This window comes from Arvicola amphibius, chromosome 9, assembly GCF_903992535.2.
Source record: "Arvicola amphibius chromosome 9, mArvAmp1.2, whole genome shotgun sequence".
NCBI classification, from domain to species: domain Eukaryota; kingdom Metazoa; phylum Chordata; class Mammalia; order Rodentia; family Cricetidae; genus Arvicola; species Arvicola amphibius.
This window is the reverse complement of record NC_052055.2, coordinates 57081880-57109300: the sequence shown is the minus strand read 5'-3', so window position 1 is coordinate 57109300 and position 27421 is coordinate 57081880. Positions and strand designations below refer to the sequence as shown.

At 41.5% G+C, this 27421-nt stretch overlaps 1 protein-coding gene across 1 annotated transcript; it reads left to right on the top strand.

The window, feature by feature from the left end:
* The first annotated feature begins 1998 nt into the window (after positions 1–1998).
* Positions 1999–25246, top strand: Ccnt1 (cyclin T1). The gene is made up of 9 exons (XM_038343575.1): positions 1999–2268; positions 4438–4519; positions 11273–11401; positions 14197–14257; positions 16147–16209; positions 18881–18926; positions 20700–20863; positions 21021–21091; positions 23395–25246. The coding sequence occupies exons 1-9, from the start codon at positions 2108–2110 to the stop codon at positions 24796–24798; spliced, it is 2181 nt and encodes a 726-aa protein (XP_038199503.1). The 5' UTR covers positions 1999–2107; the 3' UTR covers positions 24799–25246.
* The last annotated feature ends 2175 nt before the right edge of the window (positions 25247–27421 follow it).

Genomic DNA, 27421 nt, shown 5'->3' with positions numbered 1-27421 from the left:
AAGAGATCTTCCTGCCTTTTGACTGTTGGGATTAAAGGGGTGCACCAGCATACCCTGAAGTATACCACAATATTTTTTGAAACAGGGTTTCTCTAGTAACTTTGGACCCTAACCTGGAACTAGCTCTTGTAGACCAGGCTGGCCTCGAACTCACAGAGATCCGCCTGCCTCTACCTCCTGAGTGCTGGGATTTAAAGGGGTGCACCACCACTGCCCGGCATACCACAAATATTTTATAGACATTATGAGCTTGACAGGCATGAAAGAACATGTAGGAAGCTGAGCCCAGAAGCTCACAAGCTCAATGCCTGCCTACTTGGCCTATGTAGTAAGTTCAAGACCAATTTAGCCAATTTTATTAAAAGAACAAATCAAGCAGGGCTGCCTACAGTTAGGTGGTAGTGTACTTGCCCAGCATAAGCACAAGGATCTAAATTCAGTCTCCACTGGAGTTGGAGGGGCAAGTGCAGGGAGGGCAGACTAAGAGGGGTTAATTAGCTTGCTTAGGTGGAAAAGCCATTAGACCTGGAACTGGTCTAATAACCCAGAGGCCTGAATTTAGAGATTTTCCACGTGGTGGTGGAACTTTCCACACTGTAGAGGCAGTTTTAGTTCATCCATTAGCAGATCCTCGGCTACTTGGCTACTTCTAAACTATTTACTGTTCCTGCACGTGCCTCGGTCCGTTTGGGGCCGTCAGAGGACACCTTGCAGGTGAGTCCTCTCCTTTCATCTACCATGGGGTCCCAGGGATGAAATTTAGGTTGTCAGTGTTGGCAGCAGCCTCCTCTACCTGCTGAGCCATCTCGAGGCCCCCTCACTCACATCCATACATATAAACACATACATACACAAAAGTCCCAAAGGCCTCTAGGACAAAAACCAGAGCCCCAAATCTTTGAGATGGACATCCAATGGTGGGTATGGTGGGCTCTTGGTAAACAAACAGTGGGGCCATTCATAGATCTGTGATTTGAGAGTGTGAACATCAGAACTGAGTTGAACGCAGCGACAGAAGCCTGGGAACAGAGAAGCCCTGGAGTGGACAGGACGGTGAGGTAGACAGCAGCCCAACTTGCTTTTTACAGCCCCACAAAGTGGACCTAGGAGTGAGTCCAGCGCACAAATTACCTCTTGTTCTCTTTCGCTTGGTAATCTTTCCGTAAAGTTTGGGTTTCCTAGAACTATTGATCTGGCCGGCATTCTGGCGCCTGGCATACCTTTGGGACCTAACTGAACGTTTGGAATCTGCACTGGCAAGCATATCACTTTCCCTGCAAAAGTAAAGAAAGAGAAAAGGCCTTGCCACCTAAATAAAATTATATTTAAGTCAGCGTTCTAAAGCCTAGCGTATACCCTTAATCCCAGCACTAAGGCGACCACTACCGGATTTGAGTTCCAGGCCTGCCAAGGATACACAGTAGACCCCGCCTAAAAAGGAAAAAATAAAAAAAAGGCAGACCTTCATCGCCAAGTAAAAACACCCAAACACACTGAAATTAGTAACATTAATTTTATTTATTTACTTATTGGATTTTCGAGACAGGGTTTCACTGTGTAGCCCTGGCTGTCGCGGAACTAGCTCTATGCAGACCAGGATGGCCTCGAACTCAGAGAGATCCCCCTGCCTCTGCCTCCCGAGTGCTGGGATTAAAGGCGTACGCCACCACCGCCCAGCTAGCCCACTTTTCTAAAGGGGTCTCCATCATGAGCGTTTCGGGAAAGACTCAGGCAGTGTGGCATGCAGGCAGAAGCCATCGGCAAGGCGGCCTCGGCACAGTTATCGCGGGGAAAGGCGAGATTTTTTTAAAGAACAACTTTGAAGAGCGCCCCAGGGTCACGTGACCCGCGCCTGCGTCCTGGCCGTGACTTCGGTCCCAGTCGCTGATTGGCTGTTGATTGGTCTACAGGGTGCCGGAGGGTTCATTCCGGAAGTAGGCACTTGAATCTTCTGCTTTCTGGGCGGAAGTGTGTCACAGCCTGGCCGTCGGCTCTAGGAGGAAGTTCGTCACGTCGCAGTTGTCTCGGCACAGCGGATGTGTGTCGCCGCTTAGGTGACGCTGGGAAGTGCTTGCAGCCCCCGCCGCTGCCTTTTGGTTGAAGCACTATGGAGGGAGAGAGGAAGAACAACAACAAACGGTGGTATTTTACTCGAGAACAGCTGGAAAATAGCCCGTCGCGTCGTTTCGGCGTGGACTCAGATAAAGAACTATCTTATCGCCAGCAGGCGGCCAATCTACTCCAGGACATGGGACAACGTCTTAACGTGTATCCTTGCGGCCTAGGCCTTCGGCCTTGGAGCCCGTCCTGCCACGCTTCGGCGTCAGGCCGGGCACGCTGGAGGGGACAGGAGTAGGTAAGGTGGCAGGAGCTGGACGTCTAGTGGGGAGAGCCCACAATGGCGCTGGCTGAGCCACTGTTCGCGCGAGGGAAGTGAGGCGGAGTCAATTTCCCGCTCGCTCACCGGTGCCACCAGCCCGGCTGGGGAATTCGGACCTTTCCCGTCTTTGTGCTTTCGCCACTCCTTCCCAGCCCCTCTCCTCTGAATTCTGACCTGTTTTAGCGGCTTTTTAGAGTCTCCTTTCTGTCGTGAGCACAGGCACTTTTAAAGAGGTTTCACGGTTGACGCTTGCCTCCCAGTGTGTAAAAAAGGTTTCGGGAAATTCTGTACCCGACGGGGCTTATGAAGGTGGTCTAGAATTAGCGTCCCAGCTTTGGTTACAAATCCATTTCTCCCACTTACTAGCTGTTTAACCTGTTAATTCTTGTTTTTCTCTGTCCGCCAAAACCCTTGAGATTCAGATGGTCTAATAACTTTTGTAGAATTTAAGAGAAAGGAAAGATGTCAACTTAGGTTTGTAGGGAGGTCTAGGTATGGATATATACTGCTTTAAGTAGTTTGGCGAGTTTTAAGTTCTTGTTTCTCGGGGCCCTATAGATTATTCGTCGTTTTCACATTTCAAAGATGAGATAATTTAGTGATAACTTCTACCTCCCCCGTTTTTTTCTTCAGAAAACACAGTCATTTGTGTCAAAACTAACAGTTTAAAAACTCTTTCCATTTCACATATAACTTTCTTTTAGTTGCAGCTTCAACTTATGTAGCATTTAAAGAGTGATGCTGAGGGCTGGGTGTGGTGTCGTACGCCTTTGATCCTACCATTGGGGAGGTAGAGGCAGGCTAAAGCTACAAAGTGAGACCCTGTCTCAAAAAAAAAAAAAAGTTCTGACTATAATGTTTAGGTTGTTTTAAGGGCTATATTTCTTACAAATAGGTGTTCCCTTTTTTGGCCAGTTGTTTCCTATTGAAATCCAGTTTGTTTCCCAAGCCTTCAGTCAGTGCACAATTAAACCTCCGAGTTTCTGTATATGTTTAAGGCACCTTTTTTTGGGGGGGGGAAGGGGCACCTGTCCTGGAATTAGCTCTTGTAGACAGGCTGTCCTTGAACTCACGGAGATCCACCTGTCTCTGCCTCCCGAGTGCTGGGATTAAAGGCCTGTGCCGCCGCCACCCGGCTAAGGCACCTTTTTAAAGTGTGTTTGAGTTTGTTGCCATCATACTGTCTTCTCTATACAGATTGTTGCTTGTTTCTGAGGTCTGTGGGAATAAGGTTTCCCCCCACCCCACCTTGGAGGTATACCCATACAAACGAGAGACTCTGCATTAGTGGGAGGGAGGAAGGAGTTTGTTTACAGTGGATCACCATCAAGACTTTTCAGGAGTTCAGGAGTGGTGATACTTTCTGAAAGAAGTAGAACTAAGCTGGGTATGGTGGTGCACACCTTTAATCCCAGCACTTGGGAGGTGGACACAGCCTGATCTACACAGAAAAACCCTGCCTTGAAATACCCTTATACCCACCCATTCCCCGGCTCCCCCCAAAAAAGGAAGAAAGAAAAAAAGTAGAACTGAAAAACTGATTTCTGGAGTTTGTTATCCTTGGGCAAGAAAGATGGCCCAGCAGGTAAAGGCGCTTACCATCAATCCTGATGACCTGAGTTCTGTCCCTATGGCGCATAGGTGGACGGATAACTGACTCCTGCTAGTTGCACTCTGACCCCTATACTCATGCTGTGGTGTGCATCTCCCCTCCAAAAGTGTAAGTGATGAAAGATATCCTGAACTGATGGATCATCTTTTCAGAAAGCAAGTGACATGGCAGGAAAGTTTAAAATCCTATGTAGCTGTGTTTATACTGCATATGATTTATACCTTGCCACTTGTTTTATCTATTCAGTCATTAAGTTTGTATGAAGCACTTAATAGGTAGAAGACACACTGTCACTTGGCAGTTAATACCTTAGTGAAGGGAAACAAACCTGCTATTTGGTTTGATGCGGTGACTGTTACTTTTGTGTACTGTGCTTTGATTTTTTTTGGGGGGGGGGGGAGAAGATTATATTGTCTGTTATTGAACCTTAACTTGAGCAATTCAGCTCACAACTGACTATCAACACTGCTATAGTATACATGCACCGGTTCTATATGATTCAATCTTTTACACAGTTTCATCGCTATGTAAGTATAATTTTGTATGGAGTAATCCTTTTGGGGATGGTCTAGCTGTCGTATGATTGGTTGTTATTAGATTAGGATTTTAATTTTAGAATTTAGGGCTGGTCATTTTAAGGTAAAAAAATAATGATTTGAGTCTTTGAGTCTAGCATCTTAAGTTTATGGCCATAAGAAGACAAATGTCAGTTAGATTTTGCAAAACCTTTGGTAAAATCCAATGGGTAGCTGGAGGGAAAGATGCATTATGTGGTACTACCTGGGGAGATGATGACTTTTAGGAATGGGGAAGAATAGGAATAAAAAGATATTTTTTCTTGGACAAAATTGTAAATATGCTATTTTCAGCTTTGTTAACTGGTTATTACCTTTGGGTGATTTGGGAGTGAGTACATAGTGATCTTTCAGTTGTAGGTAAGACTATCTTTAATTAAAATCCCAAGGGAAAGCCTTTCTTTAATCCCAGCACTCAGGAATCAGAGGCAGGTGGATCTCTGAGTTCAAGGCCTGCCTGGTAAACAAGTCAGGTTCCAGGACAGCCAGGGATACACAGGAAACTTACCCCCCCCCCCCCCCGCCCCCCATACAGGGTTTCTCTGTAGAGGAAAGCCTTTCTTAAACAAACAAAACCCTAAGGTAATAAAGGTTGACGTGAACAGACCGGGTGGATTAGTGGGTCAAATATTCTACCATTATTTTTTAAAGTCTTTGAAGAAACATGTTCGAAATTTTAGGTTAATGCATCTAAAAATAAATAGTTTTATTTTTTGAGTGTTTTGTGGCAGTGCTCACAGAGGCTAGGTGAGGACGCTGAATTCCCTGGAGTTCCAGGCAACTGTGGGCAACCCTAGGTGGGTGCTGGGAGTCCAAGTTCTGAGCGTCTTCAACCCAGATAAGACATTTTGAGTTGTTTTGTTTTGATACTATAAGAAGAAACTTTGTAAAGGTAATTATCATTGCTATAATGTAAGAAATTGGCAGAATCAGACTTAGGAGTAACATGAAACTCTTGGGATCTTTAGTTACGTATTGATAATTTTGAGTGATTAGTCAGTTTAACTTTTTCCTGCCCTTAACTCCCATACTTCTAATTAGCCTTTATTGAAGCTATCTAATAGCACTGAAACAGACATAATGACTCAAGAATGAAATTAAAGAGGAATTCCACAGCTATCTTAGTAGTTTTGAAAATTTTTTACGTTCAGCTTTCTGTCTCTCTTTTTGAGACAGGGTTTATCTGTGTTGCCTTGGTTGTCCTGAAAATCACATGGATCTGCCTGCCTGCGGGTGCTAGGATTAAAGGCGTGAGACACCTGGCCAATTTTTTTTCTTTGATATTAGGGTCTCACTATGCAGTCTTGGCTGGACTTGATCTAATTCTGACTGCCTTGATTTTCCAAGCACTGGCATTAAGGGCAGCAGGCACAACACCTGCCGAGTCTTCTCTTTTATTGCAACAAAGATTTGAAATGTAAACCAGATGGTGGTGGTGCACACCTTTAATTCCAGTACACAGGAGGTAGAGGCAGGTTGATCTCTGTGAGTTCGCAACCAGCCTGGTCTACAAGAGCCAGTTCCAGGACAGGCTCCACAGCTACAGAAAGAGAAAGAGAGAGAGAGAGAGAGAAATAGATTTGAAATTTAGAGTGGAATCTTAAATCAGGTTGTTCAGTTCAATCTGCATTTTTGGGTTAGCATATATGTCCTTTTTATTTAAATGACATGCTTTCTTACTGCCTGTGTGTTGACTTTAGTTAAGACAGACATTAATCTGTTTATTTCCAAAGTACCTGCAGTAAGCTGGAAGAATTAGCGAATGAGCTGATTATCATTTAATTAGACATCCTTTTGGATATTATATCCTTTTTTTTTTTTTTTTTTTTTTTTTTGGTTTTTCGAGACAGGGTTTCTCTGTAGCTTTGGAGCCTGTCCTAGAGCTAGCTTTAGTAGACCAGGCTGGCCTCAAACTCACAGAGATCCACCTGCCTCTGCCTCCCAAGTGCTGGGATTAAAGGTGTGTGCCACCACTGACCGGCATATCCTTTGTTTTTATTTGCGTCTTGTTTTGTCACAGGACCTCACTAGTAGCCCTGACCTCACATGTAGCCTGAAGTTAGAATTCACCTGCTTTTGTCTCTCGAGTGCTGGTATTAAAAGCAAACAAGACCACAGTTGGTGCCCTAACTTTTAAAGTAGTTGATGTTTAGAGTATTGATTTTTTTTTTTTGTATATTTTGGAATTAGCACATCAAAATACTACCCTTATAAGTTGGATTTAACTATGATAAATTAAAATTAAATTTGAGAGGATTTAAAACATTATGGCAGGCCGGTGGTGGTGACACACAACTTTAATCCAGCACTTGGGAGGCAGAGGCAGGGGGATCTCTGTGAGTTTGAGGCCAGCCTGGTCTACAAGAGTTAATTACAGGACAGGCACCAAAGCTACAGAGAAACCCTGTCTCAAAAACAAAACAAAATAAGACATTATGGCATTCATGTTAAGCCTGTCAAGCCAGCCCTTGTGGATTTTTTTTTGTTGTTGTTGTTGTTTTGTTTTTTTTTTTTGTTTTTTTTTTGGTTTTTCGAGACAGGATTTTTTTTTATTGTGTGTGCATGATGTGATTATATGTGAGTGCAGCTCTCATTGGCTGTGGTGCACATATGAGATTGGAGGACAAGTTTTGTTTCTCTTTTTCCTGCATGGGTTCTGGGGCGTTAAACTCAGGTTGTCAATAACAGTAAATTTACTTAACAAAACAGTTATCAAGCAAGAATTATAGTTTACAATATTATAACTATCCTTCAACTCCATCAAAGACGCCAGAAGGATATAATATTACCTAAATTAATAGGAAGTGCACTATAAGCAACTTTCAAAACTCTAGAATTGACAGAGACATCTCACTGCCTGGACAGTCACTCATAGTTCTTCCGTAACATCGGGGCATCCATCTTCAGCCTATTGGCCCATAGTATCTGACAGACTTTTCCATTAAGCAGGAAATTTCTAGGACAGCTCCACCTGTATTTGCAGTTTGTCAGTCACTTTCTTCTGTGTCCTGCAGAATGTCTAGCAGACTCTTTTGTTTTGTTCTTTTCATGAAGCAGGAACCCCAAAGGACCGTCTCACCTTTAGGCAAAATTCATCAGTCATTTTTCTGGGGGTCCTGCATGTCCAGTTAATACAGCATAATATCAAACAGTCCAGGCAAGAGCAATTGGTTGCTCAAATAGCTAACCAACTCCATTAGGAGCCTCTTCTACACCCATCATCTTGAAGTAGATTGGTGCTGCTAGGAGCAGATGTATCTGTCATGAAAAGTCTTAAGTTCTTAAAACATCTTAGATGCCATATTCCATGGGTCTTTGAAAAGTTTGAAGATTGTCTAACTGAAATATATCTCTATATAGCTAGGAAAGCTAACTAACATGACTACAAGCTTGACTATTATAGATGATTATTTATTAACCTATATTTTTAATTATACATTACATTTTTAAATGAGCTGCACAATCACAATACCTTAATCAAGATCATATATATATATATATATATATATATATATATATATAAATTGATCTTAAATTTGTATCAGTAAGCCAAGATCCATAACCAATGCACTATAGCAATTACAAATATAAATTCACATGGTAAAAATTTTAACAGTACTAAAAACTGTGCCCTGTAGAGGTAATCATTGATCAATATTTGACATACAGTATTCATGACTCTTTCTGTATTTAAACTAGTACTATTGTTTAAAAGATCATTCTCAGCTGGGTGCTGGTGGTGCATTTGGGAGGCTGAGGCAGGAGGATCTCGGTGAGTTGGAGGACAGTCTGGTCTAGAGTGAGTTCCAGGACAACCAGGGTTATATAGAGAACCCCCTCCCCAAATCAGTGTACTGTTCCCAGCAGTGTGAGCAAATGCCCCCCCCCATTGTTTCATTTCACTTAAATTCTGGATTCACCAACTGAATTTCCACATATGTTGTCTTATAAGTCTTTTCAAGTGAGGAAACATAAGTCTTAAATTCTGCTGTTTTGTATTTGTGTTGTATTTTATATGTTTAAAAATCCTTGAGGGGTAAGTATATGACATAGTACAGTGTGTATTTAGCATTTTAGGTTTTGGGTTCAGTTCATATCACCAAAAGAAAAAAAGGACCCATATTTTAATAACAACATATTTGGATATATTTTACCCTTATTTGCTGAGTTTGTATGCTGGTGTCAGATGTGTCTAGATTTGGAGTTCTGCTGATCTGCTTACTAGTTGTGTGGCTTTGTGTAGGTGTTCATATGTCTCTGATTTCTGGGCTTTATGTTCATTAATAGTGCCTGGGTTTTTTCTTGTTTGTTTTGTTTTGTTTTTTCGAGACAGGGTTTATCTGTGTTGCTTTGGAGCCTGTCCTGGAACTAGCTCTTGTAGACCAGGTTGGCTTTGAACTTACAGAGATCCTCCTGCCTCTACCCTCCTCCGAGGTGCTGGGATTAAAGGCGTTGTTCCACCATCACCTGGCATAATAGTGCCTGTTTTTAAAGAGTTGACGGGATTTAGAACTGATTAATTTCTGCATTTCTTTCCAAAGCAACAGTTGATAAATATTAACTGTTTTATCTTTTTCTTTCCTTTTTTTAAAAAAAGGTGGTATTAATTTTTTAAAGAGTTTTATTTATTATGTATATAGTGTTCTGCCTGCATGCCAGGAGAGGGCACCATATCCCATTCTAGGTGGTTGTGAGCCACCATGGGGTTGCTGGGAATTGAATTTATGACCTCTAAAAGAGCACATAGTACTCTTAACCACTCCAGTCCTCTGTCTTTTCCCTTTCTTTCTTTCTTTCTTCTTTCTTCTTATTTTCTCTTGCTTTCTTTCTTTTTTTTTTTTTGCAAAGAAAATTTATATTCTAAACTTGTCTAAAAATTCCTCTCAGAGTTAAGTACATGTGCCTGTAAGCCTAGGTATTAAGGAGACTGAAATACAGGGTTTCCATTTTGAGGATAACATTGAGAAAGGTGCTTATGGTCAAACCTGACAACCTGAGTTCAATCCCTGTAAATTACAATGAAGGAGAGGTGACTGGAATCAAACCTAGGACTTTATACAGATCAGACATCAGTCTGCTAGTTGAGCTACACTCCCAGGGCCCTGGGTTTTTTTTTAAGTCCATTCATATGTCGGTGGATGTCTAGACTAGTTCCATTTTAGCTTTTTAAGAAGAGTAAAAGGATAAGGAAGGTTGTGCAAGTAAGTATCTTTGTGGCAGGCCAGGCTTAAGGCTAGAAAATTGTAATTTACATAGCAGTAGGGTTGCAAGTAAGTATTACAATGTTTCAGGTGCTGTGTAATCTTTTATGGTTAGTCTCTGAGATCTTTATCTACTTGCATATTGGCTTGAATTAATTTTCGTCTCCTAAATATTTTCTGTCTTGTTAGTTTAATACTTTGTAGCTTTTTTACTTTTTATTTTATTTTATTTTATTTGGTTTTTTCGAGACAGGGTTTCCCTGTAGTTTCTAGAGCCTGTCCTGGAACTAGCTCTTGTAGACCAGGCTGGCCTCGAACTCAGAGATCCGCCTGTCTCTGCCTCCCGAGTGCTGGGATTAAAGGTGTGCGCCAACACCGCTTTTTTTTTTTTTTTTTTTATAAAGACAGGGTTTCACTGTGTAGCCTTGACTGTTCTGGAATTTGCTTTGTAGATCAGCCTGGCCTTGAACACAGATGCCGCCTCTGTCTACCTAGAGCTAGGATTAAAGGCATGTACCACTACTGCCTGACTTTTTTTTTTTTTTTTTTTTTTTTTAAGACAGTCTCATGTAGGCCAGGTTAGTTTTGAACTCAGAGATCTAACTGCCTCTGCCTCCTGAGTCCTGGGATTGCAGGTGTGGGCTACCACACTCAACAAAAATGTTTTTATTTAGTGTGTGTTAAATACATTTGTGTGCTTGCCTGTGTGTAGGGGCAGAGACTAGAAGTTGACACCCAAGTCTTCTATTACTCTCAATTATTTTTTGAAATAAGTTCTCTTACTGAACCTGGAGATCATTTTTGCTAGACTGGGTGACCTCTAAAGCTCATTCCTACACTGCAGCCCTGGTGTTGTAGATGTGCGGCACCTGGATTTCTTGTATGTCCCCACTTAATTTGCTGGGCTTCCAAATTTATTTTTTAAAATTCTTTAATTCACGGCCCCTTCCCATAGTCACAAAATTAGATAACCATCCCCAGTGTTTGGATCGATTCTTTGTCATTAGCAGTCACCACATGTCTATCCCTGCAGCCTCTGGCACTAAGCTACTTTCTGTCTCTGGATTTACTTATTCTAAGGATTTTAATTTACCATAAAAAAAAAAAAAGAAAGAACAACCTTGGCATGGTGTCTCATACCTATTATCCCAACATCCAAGAGGCTGAATGAGGCAGAAGTTTCACCAGTTAGTTAGAGGCTATTTTGGGCAATATAAATACTGAGTTCCAAACCATCCTGAGCTCTAGAGTGAGATCCCCACCTAAAGCAAGCAAACAACAAACATAGCGGTGGTTTTTCAGTGGGAACAGCTCCCGTCTACAGTCTCCTCACATGCACACCTGACCTTTTGAGGGATTGCTGTCTGATTTGAAAGTCCAGGGCAAGTGTAAATGAGAGGTATGGCATGTGCCAGAGACTTGGTTGTTTGAGATTTAGCGCCTCTTGGATTTATTATCACTTAGAAATCAATAACAAGTGTGACCTTTTTTTTCTTCTATGAAGTCTATGGCTCCAGCAGCCTTGTTTCTAGCAGCAAAAGTGGAAGAACAGCCAAAAAAACTGGAGCATGTCATCAAGGTAGCACACACTTGCCTCCACCCGCAGGAGTCGCTTCCTGACACGAGAAGCGAGGTAGGTAACTATACTTTTGAAAAAGTCATAACTTCGTTTTGTAACTTGGAATCTGGGCTGTTCAACTTTTCAGTGTTTAATTTCTAAAATAAAAAGCTTGTCATAAAAGCTTCGTAAGAGCAAAGAATCATGTCTCCTGCATAGATTTCTTTTTATCCTATTCTCCTTATCAAAATACTCTTAATTCTCTGTGTAACAGTCCTGGCTATCCTGGAACTTGCTTTGTAGACCAGGCCACCTGCCTCTGCCTTCCTAGTGCTGGGATTAAAACTGTATGCCACCATCGCCTGGCTGCGTCCTTGGCTTTCTTAGAGAAGGGTGACTTCTGGTTTTATCCATTTATTTAAAAAATTATTTATTGTGTATTTAATTAAACACATCTGTGTGTATCTGTGTATGTGAGTGCAGGTGTTCATAAATGCCAGATCCCCCTGATGCTGGTGTTTTGGTGTGTGGTAGTGAGCTGACCAGTATCAGTGCTGGGTATTGAACTGCTCTAACTCATGAAGCCGTCGCTAGTTCTTTTGCTTTTAGAAGTCAATGATTGGAGATGTTGGGAATTGTAACATTTATAATTGAGATACAATTATGGATTTCTTTTACTAGGTTATTTAAGTCTTTTATGAGTATATTAGTTATGCTTTATGAAAAAGATATATGGAATTGATTATATTTTCCTATTGAAAATTTCTATATTATTCCAATTTTAGTATATGCACTATTAAAGTGAGCATTGATATGTTTAGTTTTTTCCTACTAAGTTCCAACATCTGAGAAAACAACCTAAGGGAAGGAGGAATTCCTTTTGGTTCATAGTTTCAAAAGTTTCAGCCTATGGTTACTTAGTTGTATTACTTTTGGGTCCAGGTTATGAGGCAGAATGTCATGGCCAGGATGAAGCAGGTGGTTGAACAGTGTGCTCATCTGGCAGGTAGTAACCAGAGCATCAAACAGTAAAGAGCCAGGGACAAGATGCTGTCTTTCAAGGGCTCTGTTTCTGTGACTTACTTCCTAGCCCTACCTTTTGTTTCCTCCACCTCCCTAAAGGCCATCAGATTATAGCTGCACCTCTGGATCAATCTACAGATGAGGTCACAGCCCTATGATCCAATTACTTCCTAAAAGCTGACAGACCTAAAAGTTTGATTTTTATTTATTAGTGTGTGCTGTGCCTCTATGCATGCATGCCAGCCAGTCTGCCACAGACAATGGAGCCAGAATACAACCTTGTGGCCTAGGCCTCTTTCCACCTTTACTTGATTTTTTTAAACAAATATTTAAGGATTACTTTATTGCCACTAATCTCATAATCCTTCAGTTTTATATATAATGTATACAATATTCTGTCTGTGTGTATGCCTGCAGGCCAGAAGAGGGCACCAGACCTCATTACAGATGGTTGTGAGCCACCATGTGGTTGCTGGGAATTGAACTCAGGACTTTTGGAAGAACAGCCAGTGCTCTTAACCACTGAGCCATCTCGCCAGCCCCCTACTTGAATTCTTGAGGTCGGACTCAGGTTGCCAGCCTTGTGTGACATCTTAACTGCTGGACAATTTTTCCAGCCCAATACTTAGACCCTTTAACATATCACACTATGGGAGACTTTTCATATTCAAACAGTTTCATTCTCCAAAGCATGTTCACAGAATTTTTTTCCTTTCCTTTCCTTTCCTTTCCTTTCCTTTCCTTTCCTTTCCTTTCCTTTCCTTTCCTTTCCTTCCTTTTCCTTTTCCTTTCCTTTCCTTTCCTTTTTTTTTTTTTTTGTTTGTTTTTCAAGAAAAAAATTCTCTGTGTAGCTTTGGTGCCTGTCCTGGAACTCGCCCTATAGACCAGGCTGGCCTTGAATTCAGAGATCCACCTGCCTCTGCCTGAGTGCTGGTCTTATAGGCGGTGCGCCACGACCACCTGACATAATTTCTTACCTGAGTGTTTATATAAGGTGGTAATAGGAAGATGTTTTCTTCATTATATAGAAAAGAGGGCTAGCTAGCATAGTTTATATCCTTACTTGCTTTACTAGTACAAAGTTTTTAGTGTGAAGTTAACTACAATGTCTCTTTTGTTAAACCTAAGCTCCATGACAATTAGTACAATCAGTTAGATACTTAGTGCTGTTAAAGGGTCTGCAAATAAAATGTGATGAGTTTTTAAAAGGTGTGTTATTTCTCATCACTAAATTATCCGATTTTTGAGATTTAAAATATCAATCTGAAAGTAAATAAAATTGTGCTTTTTGGTAGCCTAGAAGTAGTAAAGTGCTGTCTTTTGATGTGCTGGCTTGCCAGGCAGTGGTAGCACAGGCCTTTAATCCAGCACTTGGGACTCAGGTGGGCGGATCTCTCAGTTCAAGTCCAGCCTGGTCTACAAGAGCTAGTTCCAGGACAGACTCCAAAGCTACAGAGAAACCCTGTCTTGAAAAAACAGCAAAGAAAGAAAAAAAAAAGTAAGATGTTGATGTGCCGTCTCTTTCTTCCTGTGGATAGAGGTTCTATTCCAGTTTCAACTCGGCTTCTCCCATGCCACCCCTCTCAAGATTTAAAGACTTCTGAGTTTGAGTGTTTGCCCACATGTTACGTGGACCCCATGTGTGTAGTACCTATGAAGGCCAGAGGGGTGCGTCGGATTCCCTGAAGCTGGAGTTGCAGATAGTTGTGACCTGCCATGTGGGTGCTGGGACGCGAACCTAACTCTTCAGCCATCTTTCAGTGGCCTCCATCCATGCCTTTTATTATTCTGCTTTTTAAAATTGTTTACCCTTTCGTGGGATGTAATTTCTGTATTCTTTCCCATAGGCATACCTGCAACAAGTTCAAGATCTGGTGATTTTAGAGAGCATAATTTTGCAGACCCTCGGTAAGTTTATTTTCCTTAAAATCATTGAAAAATTATGTGTGAAATAATGATTTTATGTTACAATTTGTAAAACTGGGAGAAAACTTTTTGAAGGGTTTGGGAATTGTCTGTTACTGGGTAATAGTGGCTGTGGAGTATATAGTTTAGCCTGGTTTGTTTCCACAGTGTAGGTGGAGGGTGGTCCTTGAAACAGCCATTAGCCAGGATCCCCCCCCACACACACACAGGGTTTCTCTGTAGCTTTGGAGCTTGTCCTGGAACTAATTCCTGTAGATCAGGCTGGCCTCGAACCCACAGAGATCTGCCTGCCTCTGCCTGTTAGTTAGGGCTTTGTATTTCATTTTTCTCATTGTAAGATTTATAGTTTATCTTTTTAATAGTTTGACAGTTTTTTACAAGACTCAGATCCACCTGCCTCTGCCTCCTGAACATGCTGGGATTAAAGGCTTTTGCCGCAATGTTGCCACGAAACCTGGCCAATTGTTTTTTCCTTTAAATAGACCTGAATTGTAAGACTTTTCAGTGCAGGTTTTCTCTGTGTAGCCCTGGCTGTCCTAGAACTCACTCCGTAATCTGGGCGGTGGTGGCACACGCCTTTAATCCCAGCACTTGGGACGCAGAGGTGGGGAGATCTCTGTGAGTTTGAGGCCAGCCTGGTCTACAAGGATAGGCTGCAAAGCTACAGAGAAACCCTGTCTTGAAAAACCAAAACAAACAGACAAAAAAAAAAAAAAAAAAAAGAACTCACTCTGTAGAACAGGCTGGCCTCGAACTCAGAGATCTGCCTGCTTCTGTCTTCTTGGTGCTGTGATTAAAAGTGTGCCAGCATAACTGGCTAGCGAACCTTTATTAGATAGAAACAAGTTCACTCTTAATTCACAGTTATCATTTTTTCTATTAGAATAATTTACATCATGTCTATTTTACGTTTTAAGTATCTGAGACAATGTTTTAGCATGTAGCCCAGGCTGGCCGGTGAACTCACTGTGTATATAGATCAAATTAGCCACAAACTTGCAAACACCGTCAGCCTTCTGAGTGTGCCGCCTATGCATGGCTGAAATTTGTATTTATGTTCTCAAAGAAAATTTACTTAAGTTATTTATTTTTATTTTTTTTTTTTGAGACAGGGTTTCTCTGTGTAACAGCCCTAGCTGTCCTGGAACTAGTAGCTCTGTAGATCAGGCTGGCGTCGAACTCACAGAGATTCACCTGCCTCTGCCTCCTGAGTGCTGGGATTAAAGGTGTGTACCACCATCTCCCGGCTGTCACATATATACATACATACATTTATTTATTTATTTAGTGTATTGACCCTGTTTTGTAATTTTGGTAATAAACTTTTGAAATGGGATAAAACAAAACAACAACAACAACAAAAGACAAAACAAGCAATACACATTCTATATAACGGAGCTGATGAAAAGGCACAATGAGGGGAGAGGATGGAGTTTTAATTTTCTAATCCAGCTCTCAGGTGACAGAGGCAGAAGCAGGATTGCCAAGAGAGTTGCATGCGGCCTCAGCCACCGAATGAGGTCCTGCTACACTATTTTCGCTGCTGAGCTCTAAGGGACTGAGGATATCCTCAGTTGGTAGAATGCTTAGCATTCATGAACCAACCCTAGGCTTGATATCTAGGTGTTCGGAACCAAACCCAGCCTTCTGCAAGAGCACAAGTGCTCTAAACCACTGAGGCATTTCTCTAGTCACCTAAAAAAAGATTTTGAGTTTAGAGGTTTTGTTTCTTTAGTGGTCTGAATCTTGGAGAAAAGCTAATGCTCTGTGTGATTTAGTTCTTGTACAGTACTTTTGGAAGAGAAAAATGAACAGGCTGTTAATGATTCAGACAAAAGAGCTATAAAATGTGTGTGTATGTTCTTTTAAAGGGTTTGAACTAACAATTGATCACCCACATACACATGTGGTAAAGTGTACCCAGCTTGTTCGGGGTAAGTAACCCTAATTGTCTTGAATTGTTTAGTTATTTGGGGGCTATGCTTGGCTCTGGTCTAAAGCATAGCACAGCACAGCTGCTTTGCCCATACTAAGTAGCCTGTTTGGCTAGTATCAAACACTTGGTTCTGACCTATTGGAAAAGTGATTTTTTTTCCGATGGTCTTAATTTAATGAGAATGTGAGGCTAGCATTACTTTTCATTTTGACAGGATCATTTGGGAGCCAGACTTCTGGGTGTTCAGTGGTCAATGATCTTGATTATATTAATTGAGATAAGAAGGCCTCACCCATAGTGGAGGAAAGAGCTGAGTAGCAGCTGCATCATCACCTTCTTTCTGACTGGATACCTGTGAGAAGCTGCTTAGGCTCTGCAGCCCTGACTTCCCACTGTGATGCACCGTACTGTGAGCAGAAAACCACAGAATGTTAGGGTATTTTATAGAGCAACAGGAAAAGAAACTAAGAGATAACGTCTGTTTGGTTGAGGGTATTTGCCAGTGTAAGGGTAGGTCTGGAAAAGTTACCACGTCACATGTATTTAAAGTATTTTTCAGAAAATCTTGAAAGTTGGTGGTCTTGGGCCAACAAGATGACTCAGTAGGTCTAAAATCACTTTCCTCACCAGCCCGATGAGCCGAGTTTGAGCCCTGGATCCCACAGTGGGAGGAAAGAGCTGCCTTGTAAAAGTTTTCCTCTGACTTTCACACGTGCTAAGGGGTTCCAGTGCCCTGCCCTACCCTCCCCCCCCCACACACACTGTTTTTTTTTTTTTTCCAAAGATTTATTTATTTATGATGTATACAACATTCTGCCTCGATGTATGCCCGCACGCCAGAGGAGGGTGCCAGAACTCAGTACAGATGGTTGTGAGCCACCATGTGGTTGCTGGGAATTGAACTCAGGACCTCTGGAAGAGCAGCCTGTGCTCTTAACCTCTGAGCCATCTCTCCAGCCCGACACTGTTTATTTTTTAAAGTGGATGATCTTATTTTAGCTCATGTCTAATTAAAGGAAACCCCAATGATATAGAATTCATTTGAACTTATTTTTATTACTGATAAACCATTGGGTATGATATACTTAGTTATTTATTATTTGTTTATTTTTATGTGTTTGGGTATTTTGCTTGAGGATATGACTTTGTAAGACATGTGTGGCTAGTACTTTCGTAGGCCAGAAGAGGGCATCAGATCAGATATGTAGATGGTTGTAAACCACCATGAAGGTGCTGGGAATCAGACCCTGGTTCTCTGGAAGAAAGGCCAGTGCTCTTAATCACTGAACCATCTCTTCAGTCCTGAGTTAAAAACTAGTTCTTTTTGTTGTTGTTGTTGTTGTTGTTGTTGTTGTTTTTTTTTTTTTTTCGAGACAGGGTTTCTCTGTGGCTTTGGAGCCTGTCCTGGAACTTGCTCTGTAGACCAGGCTGGTCTCGAACTCACAGAGATCCGCCTGCCTCTGCCTCCCGAGTGCTGGGATTAAAGGCGTGCGCCACCATCGCCCGGCTTAAAAACTAGTTCTTAAATGATTAATTTAACTAATTAATTTAATTTTTAAAAAATTTTTGAGGCATAGTCTTACTATGTAGTTCTGTCTGGACTGGAACTTATTAAGTAGAATTCAAGAGTTCTGCCTCTTAAGTGCTAGAATTAAAGGTGTGCACCACCATACCCAGTTTTGGTTGGGTTTTTGTTGTTTTGTTTTTCCTATAGTGTTTAAATGTATGGCCTTGTATATATTAGGCAAGTGCTCTGCCATTGAGTTATAGCCCTAATCTTTAAAGGTTCCTTTTATTTAAATATTTGGGGTGCCAGTTGTGACACACCTGCATTCTCAGTACTTGGGAGGCTGAGGCAAGAAGATTATTGCAAATTCTAGGCTAGCCTGGGCTATATAGTGAGACCTAATCAATAACACAAATAGCAAACAAAGGAAATGTGAGGCTGGGCATAGAACTCAGTTGATAGAGCATTTATTTGCCTGGGTTTTATTCTGAGACAGAAGGTCTGGATATCACAGTGCATGTAGATGTCTTATGGAGTTTTATATGCTTTGCTGATAATTAGCCTTATTTTCATATTAATAGTATCTCATGAAAATCGAATTTCCAGAAAATTCCCAGTTTCCCCAAGTTCTATACATTAAAATTTAAGTTTGTTTTTTTATGTGTCTGGGTGGAAGGTGGGGGTGTTATTCATGTTCCACTTGGCCTGTGTGGAGGAGGCCAGAAGATAACTTTTGGGAGTCAGTTCTCTTCCATCATGTGGCTCTAGGGGCTTGAACTCATGTTGTCACCTGCCCAAGTTTTGTCAGTTCTGTATATTTTAAAAACATTGAAGTAGCTGGGTAGTGGTGGTACATGCCTTTAGAGGCAGGAGGACAGCCTGATGTACACACAGAAACCCTGTCTTGGAAAAAAAAAATCAAAATGCTTGGAAATCAGTAGTAGAACCTGTACTTTGCCTGAAAAAGACCCTAGGTCAAACTGAAGTACCCTATTTCACCTTCTCACAAATCTTGGTCTGCTTCCTTGGGTAGAATGTAAACACTACGTACTCAGGCATTGTCTCTGCCTAGTTTATAATGTTCGTAGTGCCAAACAGATAATACTAAGTGTTTGTTCAGAAGAATGGAACTAATAACTTCTTTCTCTTTTGTTTTTGTTAGCAAGCAAGGACTTAGCACAGACATCTTACTTCATGGCAACCAACAGGTTTATATTTTTATTTTTTTTCTTCTGTTTTTGGGTTTGGAGTTTGGTTGGGCTGGATTTGTCACCTTTTGAGGGGTATATAGGGTCACTTAGTAAACTAGAGCCAAAAGACTGTGGAAATAATCTTTGATGTAATGTATTATAGACAGTGTTCTGGAGACTGTGGATTTTCCTCAGACTCTTTGTACCTTGCATTTACGTTATACCTTTTAATTTGCTAGGGTTTTGTAATTATTTAGCCTTCCCAATTATATGTGTTAACTTTGCTATAAAATATCCAAGAGCATAATTCTGAAAATTGATGTAATTTTAGGGGTTGTTGATTTTCTTCTGCCCAAGCAATGGGCATTTAGTATATAAGGATTTACAATATATTTTTCTTTAAAAAATAGTTATCAGTATATAAGTTGCTCTGCTAAGTGACTTGCTTGTTTTTGTGTCTGATTTCCCATATTGTTCAGAGAAACTCATGTCATCAGTCATCAAGTGTAAGATTTTTAATTTTAGTAAGCAGGTAAAGAGTGCTATGGATGTAGCGCAGTTCTTAGAGCACTTTCCAAGCATGCACCAGTTCCTGAATTCAATTCCCAGCCCTGCATACATTGAATATGGTGGCTCACATCTGTGATCCCAGCACTCAGGGACCAGAGGTAGGAGAATCAGTAGTTCATGGTCATCCTCTGAACTATAGCAAGTTCAAGGCCATTCTGTGTGATGTAAGACCCCATCTTATTAACATAGACAGACAGGCATACACACAAAAAGAGGGAGGAGAAATGAAAAATTCATGAGGTAAGAGTCAGGTATTATGGTGGCTCAGTCTGTGCTCCTCAGCACAGGGAGATAGGGCCACTGTGAGTTTCAGGGCAGCCAAAGAATGAGTCCCTGTCTAAAAGCCAGATGACATCTTTTGGGGGAAAACTATCAGGTATATTTATACTCGAGTAACTGTTGTTTATTGTATTTTTTTCTTTTGATTTTTTGAGACAGGGTCTCATAGTCCAGGCTAGCCTTGAACTTTGACATTCCATGTGTTGGGATTATAGGCATCCGCTAATGTGCTGGTTTTGGCTTTTTGCTTTTTTTGTTTTGTGTTTTGGGTTTTTCTTTTTGTTTTTTGGTTTGTGACTGGATCACAGAAAGTAACTCTGATCTTGAAGTGTGCTTGTAGATCAGGCTGGCTTCAAACTCAGAGATCTGCTAGCCTATGTCTCCTGATTGCTGGGATTAAAGGAGTGCATCACCATAGTTACCTAGCTCTTTTTCTTCTTTTATTTTTGTTTTCATTTTTTGTTTACTAATCATTGTATAGATTGTGTGGTAATAGGAAATTTGGAAATGTTAACCTGAGCATATTTAATAGAAAGTCATTTTGAGGTGCTAGAGAGAAGACTCAGAGGTTCAGAGCAGCACATGCAGCCTTCTAGAGGACCCGAGTTCTAATCCCACCATCCATTGTGGGGAGGTACCTACACCATGACCTGTAATTAATTCCAGCACTGGGAGGTTGAGACCTCCGGCCTCCCTGGATACCTTCTCTCATGTGCATGTACTCCTGTCCCCAACAGACACGTACACATAATTGAAATGAAATGTCTTAAAGGAGTTGTGCTAAATCAGAGCATAGGAGATTTCTTGCCCTTCTCACTCTCCTGTGGTTTTTGTTTTTTGTTTTTTTTGGTTTTTTTTGTTTTTTTAATAATGGAGAGTTTTAGTGTAGGGTTGAGAACTGAGGGCTCATGACACTCTCTGTTTCCTTCCCTTTGATGTCAGCCTGCATTTGACCACATTTAGCCTGCAGTACACACCTCCTGTGGTGGCCTGTGTCTGCATCCATCTGGCTTGCAAGTGGTCCAACTGGGAGATCCCAGTCTCAACTGACGGGAAGCACTGGTGGGAGTATGTTGACGCCACTGTGACGTTGGAACTTTTAGATGGTAAGTTTTAGTGTAAGGGACCTGAAACGCACTTCTTGATTTGTCACATGTCTGGCCAAATGTGACTTGATTCAGATGAAAACAGTAAGTTAGTTGAGGTTATTCTTGTTTCATGACCTTCTTGTCTCTGAGCATTTCTTGAATGTTTCATTTGTAGAATTGACACATGAATTTCTACAGATTCTGGAGAAAACTCCAAGCAGGCTGAAACGCATTAGAAATTGGAGGGTAAGAATTATTGCCGACAAACTTATTCTTTCCTTTAACGTTGCCAGTAAATATGCCAGAATTGGATATGTGCACTAGGTTTGGGATTTCCCTTTTCTTATCAGTCATTGTGACTTGGTAGCATGGATATTAGCTAAGATGTTAGTCTGTAGGGGACTTTGCTTTGGGTCCTGTGCAAATTGTGTAAATTGCCTTTTGCACAGTTACTTGTTCAGTGGCACTGGCTTAATTTAGTTTGTTTGCATATATATATATATATTCACATGTAGTTGTATATGCCAGTGAGCATACATATGGAAGCCAGAGGTGGTTTTTGTGTTTTCCTTTATTGCTCTCTATTATTTTTGAGACATGGTCTTTCTTACTGAACCTGGAGCTCACTATTTGAGCCAGACTGGCTGGCCTGAACTCCAGGGATCAGCCTGTGTCTGCCTGCCTGTCTCCCTCTACCCACCGTACTTTGAAGTCATAGGTACATGCCACTTCACTGGGCTTTTACATGGGTGCTGGGCATCTAAACTCCTTATGCTTATGTACCCACTGAGCCGCCTCCGTCTCCCAGTTCCAGATGTGTATTTTCTGTATAGTGTTGATTTATTTATTTATCTGTTTATTTATTTATTTATTTATTTGTTTGTTTATTTTCTGTATAGTTTCTGTATAGTATAGAGGGGCAAGGTGTGTTTGGAATTACAAGGGTTGATTGTAATTTTGTCTGCAATGCTAAACACTTTAAAAATGTTTTATTGGCCAGGCAGTGGTGGCACGTGCCTTTAATCCCAGCACTTGGGAGGCAGAGGCAGGTGAATCTCTGTGAGTTTGAGGCCAGCCTAGTCTACGGAGCAAGTTCCAGGACAGTTAGGACTGTTACACAGAGAAACCCTGTTGTGTGTGTGTGTGTGTGTGTGTGTGTGTGTGTGTGTGAGAGAGAGAGAGAGAGAGAGAGAGAGAGAGATGTTTTATTTTTCTTTTTTCCTTCTTCTATCCATACCTCCCCTCCTTTTAAAAAGATTTCTCATTACATTTGGGCATGGTTGTGCATGTCTTTAATCCCAGCATTTAGGAGACATCTCTGTGAGCTTAAAACCAGCTGGGGCTACTTTGTAAGACTCTGTGGTAGTGGGGGAATTTATTGTTATCTTTTGTGTGAGTGCTTGCCTCCATTTGTGTATGCAGTGCTATAGAGGCCAGAAAAGGGTGTCTGGTATCATGGGACTGGACTTACAGGTGTTTGTGAGCTGCTGTAGGTGCGGAGAAACGAATCCAGATCTTTTGCAAGAGCAGCGGGTGCTCATAACTGCTGAGCCCTATCTTCAGCCCCAGGATTTTTTTATATGAGTTGCAATCTAAAGTTGTAATGCAGATGTTTTTAGTCTTATGAATAATAGAGCCATTCCTTTTTCCCCATAACATCAGATAGATGAACTTGGGGTACAATTCATTGGTAGGATAAGTATTTAGCATGCATAAGGCCCTGCACTCAATCACCAGTACCCAAAAAGAAAGAATAAAGCCTCCCCCAATCCCTTTTTGAGACAAGGTTTTTGTACCTGCAGCTGTTAGTAGAGGCTGGCCTTGAACTCCTGATCCTCCTGCATCTACCATACATTTCCTTCCTTCCTTCCTTCCTTCCTTCCTTCCTTCCTTCCTTCCTTCCTTCCTTCCATTTATTTATTTACTTATGATGTATACAACATTCCTTCCATGTATGCTTGAAGGCCAGAAGAGGGCACCAGATCTCATTATAAATGGTTGTGTGCCACCATGTGGTTGCTGGGTATTGAACTAAGGACCTCTAGAAAAGCAACCAGTGCTCTTAACTTCTAAGCCATCTCTCCAGCCCTCCCTCGTTTCTTATTAGTTTAGACTAATGTTCCTAGATCTAGGGAATTATAGATAATGTTTGCCTCTAGAAGCTTAGGGTTAGAAGTAGACTTAAGAGCATGTACCTAATTTTTTATTTTTATATAAACTTCACTAGTCATAGTTACACTGAATGCTTAAGAATGACTTTTGGGCGGGGGGTAATGTGTATAACTTTAAGCACTTAGGAAGTGAGGTAGAGATGGGTGGATCTCTGTGAGTTGGAAATTTGCCTGATATATCTACATGGGGAGTTCAAGACCAACCAGGGCTGCATAAAGAGATTCTGTCTCAAATAAAAACAGGAAACCCCACCTCCAATACACATAAAGCTAATAAACAAACAAATAATACAAAATAAAAAGGGTCTTAGTTGTTGTTTCAGTATACTTCTACTTTGTAAATTGTCTGGAATGAAGATTTTATTTGCTTCATTTTAGGCATACCAGGCTGCCATGAAAACTAAACCAGATGACCGAGGAGCAGATGAAAACACATCAGAGCAGACAATCCTCAATATGATTTCTCAGACCTCTTCAGACACAACTATTGCGGGATTAATGAGCATGTCAACTACTTCTACTACAAGTGCAGTGCCTTCCCTTCCTGTCTCTGAAGAGTCATCAAGCAGTCTAACTAATGTGGATATGTTGCAAGGCGAGCGATGGCTGTCTTCCCAACCTCCTTTTAAACTAGAATCTTCTCAGGGTCATCGGACTAGTGAGAATTTAGCACTTATTGGAGTTGATCATTCCTTGCAACATGATGGTTCGAATGCATTTGTTTCCCAGAAGCAGACCAGTAAGAGCGTGCCATCAGCTAAAGTTTCACTTAAAGAGTACCGTGCAAAGCACGCCGAGGAGCTGGCTGCTCAGAAGAGGCAGCTGGAGAATATGGAAGCCAATGTGAAGTCACAGTATGCATATGCCGCCCAGAATCTCCTGTCCCACCATGACAGCCATTCTTCAGTCATTCTGAAAATGCCCATTGAGGGCTCAGAAAATCCTGAACGACCTTTTTTGGAAAAGGCTGACAAGTCAGCTCTGAAAATGAGACTCCCGGTGGCCAGTGGAGATAAAGCAGCCTCCTCAAAACCAGAGGAGATGAAAATGCGCATTAAAGTCCACTCTGCAGCTGAGAAGCACAATTCTGTAGAGGACAGTATCTCCAAGAGCCGGGAGCACAAAGAAAAGCACAAGCCTCATCCGTCCAACCACCACCACCATCACAACCACCATCCACACAAGCACTCTCACTCACAGCTGCCTGTCGGTGCTGTGAGCAAACGGCCAGGCGACCCAAAACACAGCAGCCAGTCCAGCACCTTAGCACACAAACCGTATAGTTTGTCTAGTACTTTGTCTTCTTCGAGCTCTACTCGTAAGAGGGGTCCCCCAGAAGAGACGGGGGCAGCAGTGTTTGATCATCCAAACAAGATTGCCAAGAGTACTAAATCCTCTTCCTTGAATTTCCCCTTCCCTCCTCTTCCTACAATGACCCAGTTGCCTGGGCATAGCTCAGACACAAGTGGCCTGCCCTTTTCACAGCCTAGCTGTAAAACTCGAGTTCCTCATATGAAACTGGATAAAGGCCCTCCTGGGGCTAATGGTCACAACACAACTCAGTCAATAGATTATCAAGATACTGTGAATATGCTCCACTCCCTGCTCAGTGCCCAAGGTGTTCAGCCCACTCAGCCCCCTGCATTTGAATTTGTTCATTCTTATGGTGAATATATGAATCCACGAGCTGGTGGAATCTCCAGATCTGGCAATACAGACAAACCTCGACCGCCACCCCTACCATCAGAACCACCTCCACCACTTCCACCTCTTCCCAAATGAAAAAAAAAGGAGGCGAAAACTTAAAAAACAAAAACACTTTGTTTTGGGGATTTTTTTTTTTTTTTTTTTTTTTTTGACTACTGATACTGGACTACGAAAATTACATCCCTTATGAAATATGTCACCATTGGACTAAGGAATAAATTGATATTGAGACAGGTGGGAGGGTGGTGGAGGGCCTCAGTTGTTATATCTGCTGCCTCATACATCTATTTTCTTATAGTTTGTACTGGTATCAGAGGTAAGATTATGTTGAAGCTGTGAAGGATTAAGAACACTGTTCTTGGCCTCTCCTCATCCTTATGGGGTTGATTGAAGTGGTTCTCTTCCCCTCTTCTTGCTGGAACTGAATCGTGGGGGTGATCAAGCAGTTTGTTTAACATATCAGAAGAGGGAGTATTTAAACGTCAGATCTTTAAGAGACTTAAAAATAATTTAAAGAAAGTAAGTTAATCTGTTAGTTTTTTTATATAATTGGGAAGGGGAAGGGATTTTGCTGTGTGTATGAGGTACACAGTAATGACGGGGTGGGGGTTGGAGGGTGGGAGTGTGTGCAGGGTGGGTGGGACGGTAGGCTTTTGGCCAAGAGTGAAATAGGCTCAGGCCACTTGAAGTATTGAGACCTTTAAAGTGTATGAGTGTATGTGAGTGTGTGTGTGTGAGAGAAAGAGAGAGAGAGAGAGATTAAAAATCATGTTACCTTTTTCCTCCCACCTCTACCATTTCACATCCCCACATTCTACTAGAGAGCATAGTTGGCCTTGAAAACACGAAGAGGCATGTATTGACATTGTAAATCATCCCCACACTGCAATACATTTTATGTTGTGATTGAGTAGTAACCCTGTAGTTTCTAGTTTGGACAGATGTAGCCAGTGATCCAACTCTCTAGCACTATCATGGAAACTTCCCTTTGACCCTTTTTGTGCTTTCAGTGCAGTTGGAGGATTGAGGAAGAAGCTTAGAGAGCAAGGCCGGCTTCTGCCCTACAGAATTGGGCCTTTTCAGGTTGGACTTTGGGAAAATTTGGGTCTCTGAGGGAAGAAGGGTGTGCTTGCATGTCCTGTCTGTCAGAGACTAGACCACGTGTGGTAATAGGTTTGGGAGAAGCCATGCAGTTAATGATACTAAAGACAATGAAATTGTGATTTGGGATTCTGAAGAATTTGCATTTTATGTTACATTATGAATGTAATTCTTGCTTTTTATCTGTCTATCAAACGGGAAAGAACTGCACACTTGTGTTTGCAGCCTGTATGACTTCAGAGACGAGTGTGAATTCAGGGCACTGGTGCGATGAGTGAGCAAACCAACACGTGAGCAGCAGACACGGTCGTGCTCCAGTTGTGTCTTTTCAGCGGCTTTTGATTCTAGACAGTCCTGTTTTTAAAAAGTGGGTCAGGAATCTTGTTATGGGGCTTGATTATTTCCAGATATTAGGGAATATTTTTGATGAAGGAGATCTTTGAAGAGATAATGGCTAGAAAAAAAATTCTAAGTCAAGCTCTCTAACTATAAATGCTACCTAGCCACAGATCATTGCTATTCTTTGGTTCACTGCATGAAAAAAAAAATATGTATGCACACGCATGTAAATGTGTGTGTAGTTTTTGTTTTTGCTATGGAAAAGATGGTGCTATGAAAATAATTTGTCTTTTTTTTTTTTTTATTAGTGAAGCTTCTGTCATGCCAAGTAGTCTTTATGGAGAGGTCAGATTCTTTTTGCTGAAAGTCATAGGGAAACAGAAGTTGTACGGGTGCTGCTTGCCAAGAACAGCCTAGGAAAACACTGTGGCGGTTACTGTTGAGGTAATGGCCCAGTAGAGAAGAATGTATAGGAGGAATATGTCTTACGGTGACTTTGTGGTTCGTAATCTGCATGTTTGAACAGTCCTGGAGTGCCTGCCAATGCTGTGCAAAACAAGGAACTCCTAGCTAATCTGTAAGCCAGTGATATTTCTTGGTATGGCAACTTTTAAAGTGAAATTTTCTTTCTGGTATTTCCCTGTGTTGTGCAAGAAATATGTGTCATCATGATTACTAAGTTTAGGTTTGGTATTCGTTTAGATTTTGTTTTCCATCCTGACCTTCCCAAAAGGGAACGTGCCATTTTAGAGTACATCTGTATTTGTGGGATTGACCATAACTGATTTGGGAAAATGTTCTTTTAATTACTCTCACTAATGTCCCGTATTTTCTAATCACATGCACTCCCTTACCACAAAGGCTGTTGTATTTGCTGTTACAGCAGTTCTTCATGCCAGTGCTGTAGTTAATTTCTTAGAACTGTCAGTAGTGAACTAGAAAGTGCTTACTAGAGTCTAAAAGAGTGACCATGTTGTAGTCTGTTCCTTCTACTGTAGATCAGCACTGAATTTGGTTAGTTTATAGCCTTTTCCTATATTAGTTCCTCCTGGTATTGTCTACAGATATCTACAGTATCTGCTTTTAGATCTGTGCATAGGTCCTGAACCTCCTCATGGGCTCTGCATGAACTGCTGCATTATTTTTGGGTTAGCAGATACACCTGCTAGCTAGCATGCATATTGTCCTGTTTCTGTATAAATAAGGCTTCTAAACTGTGTGTGTCTCTCCCACCTTCAGACCTTCAAAGGTCGAGAAG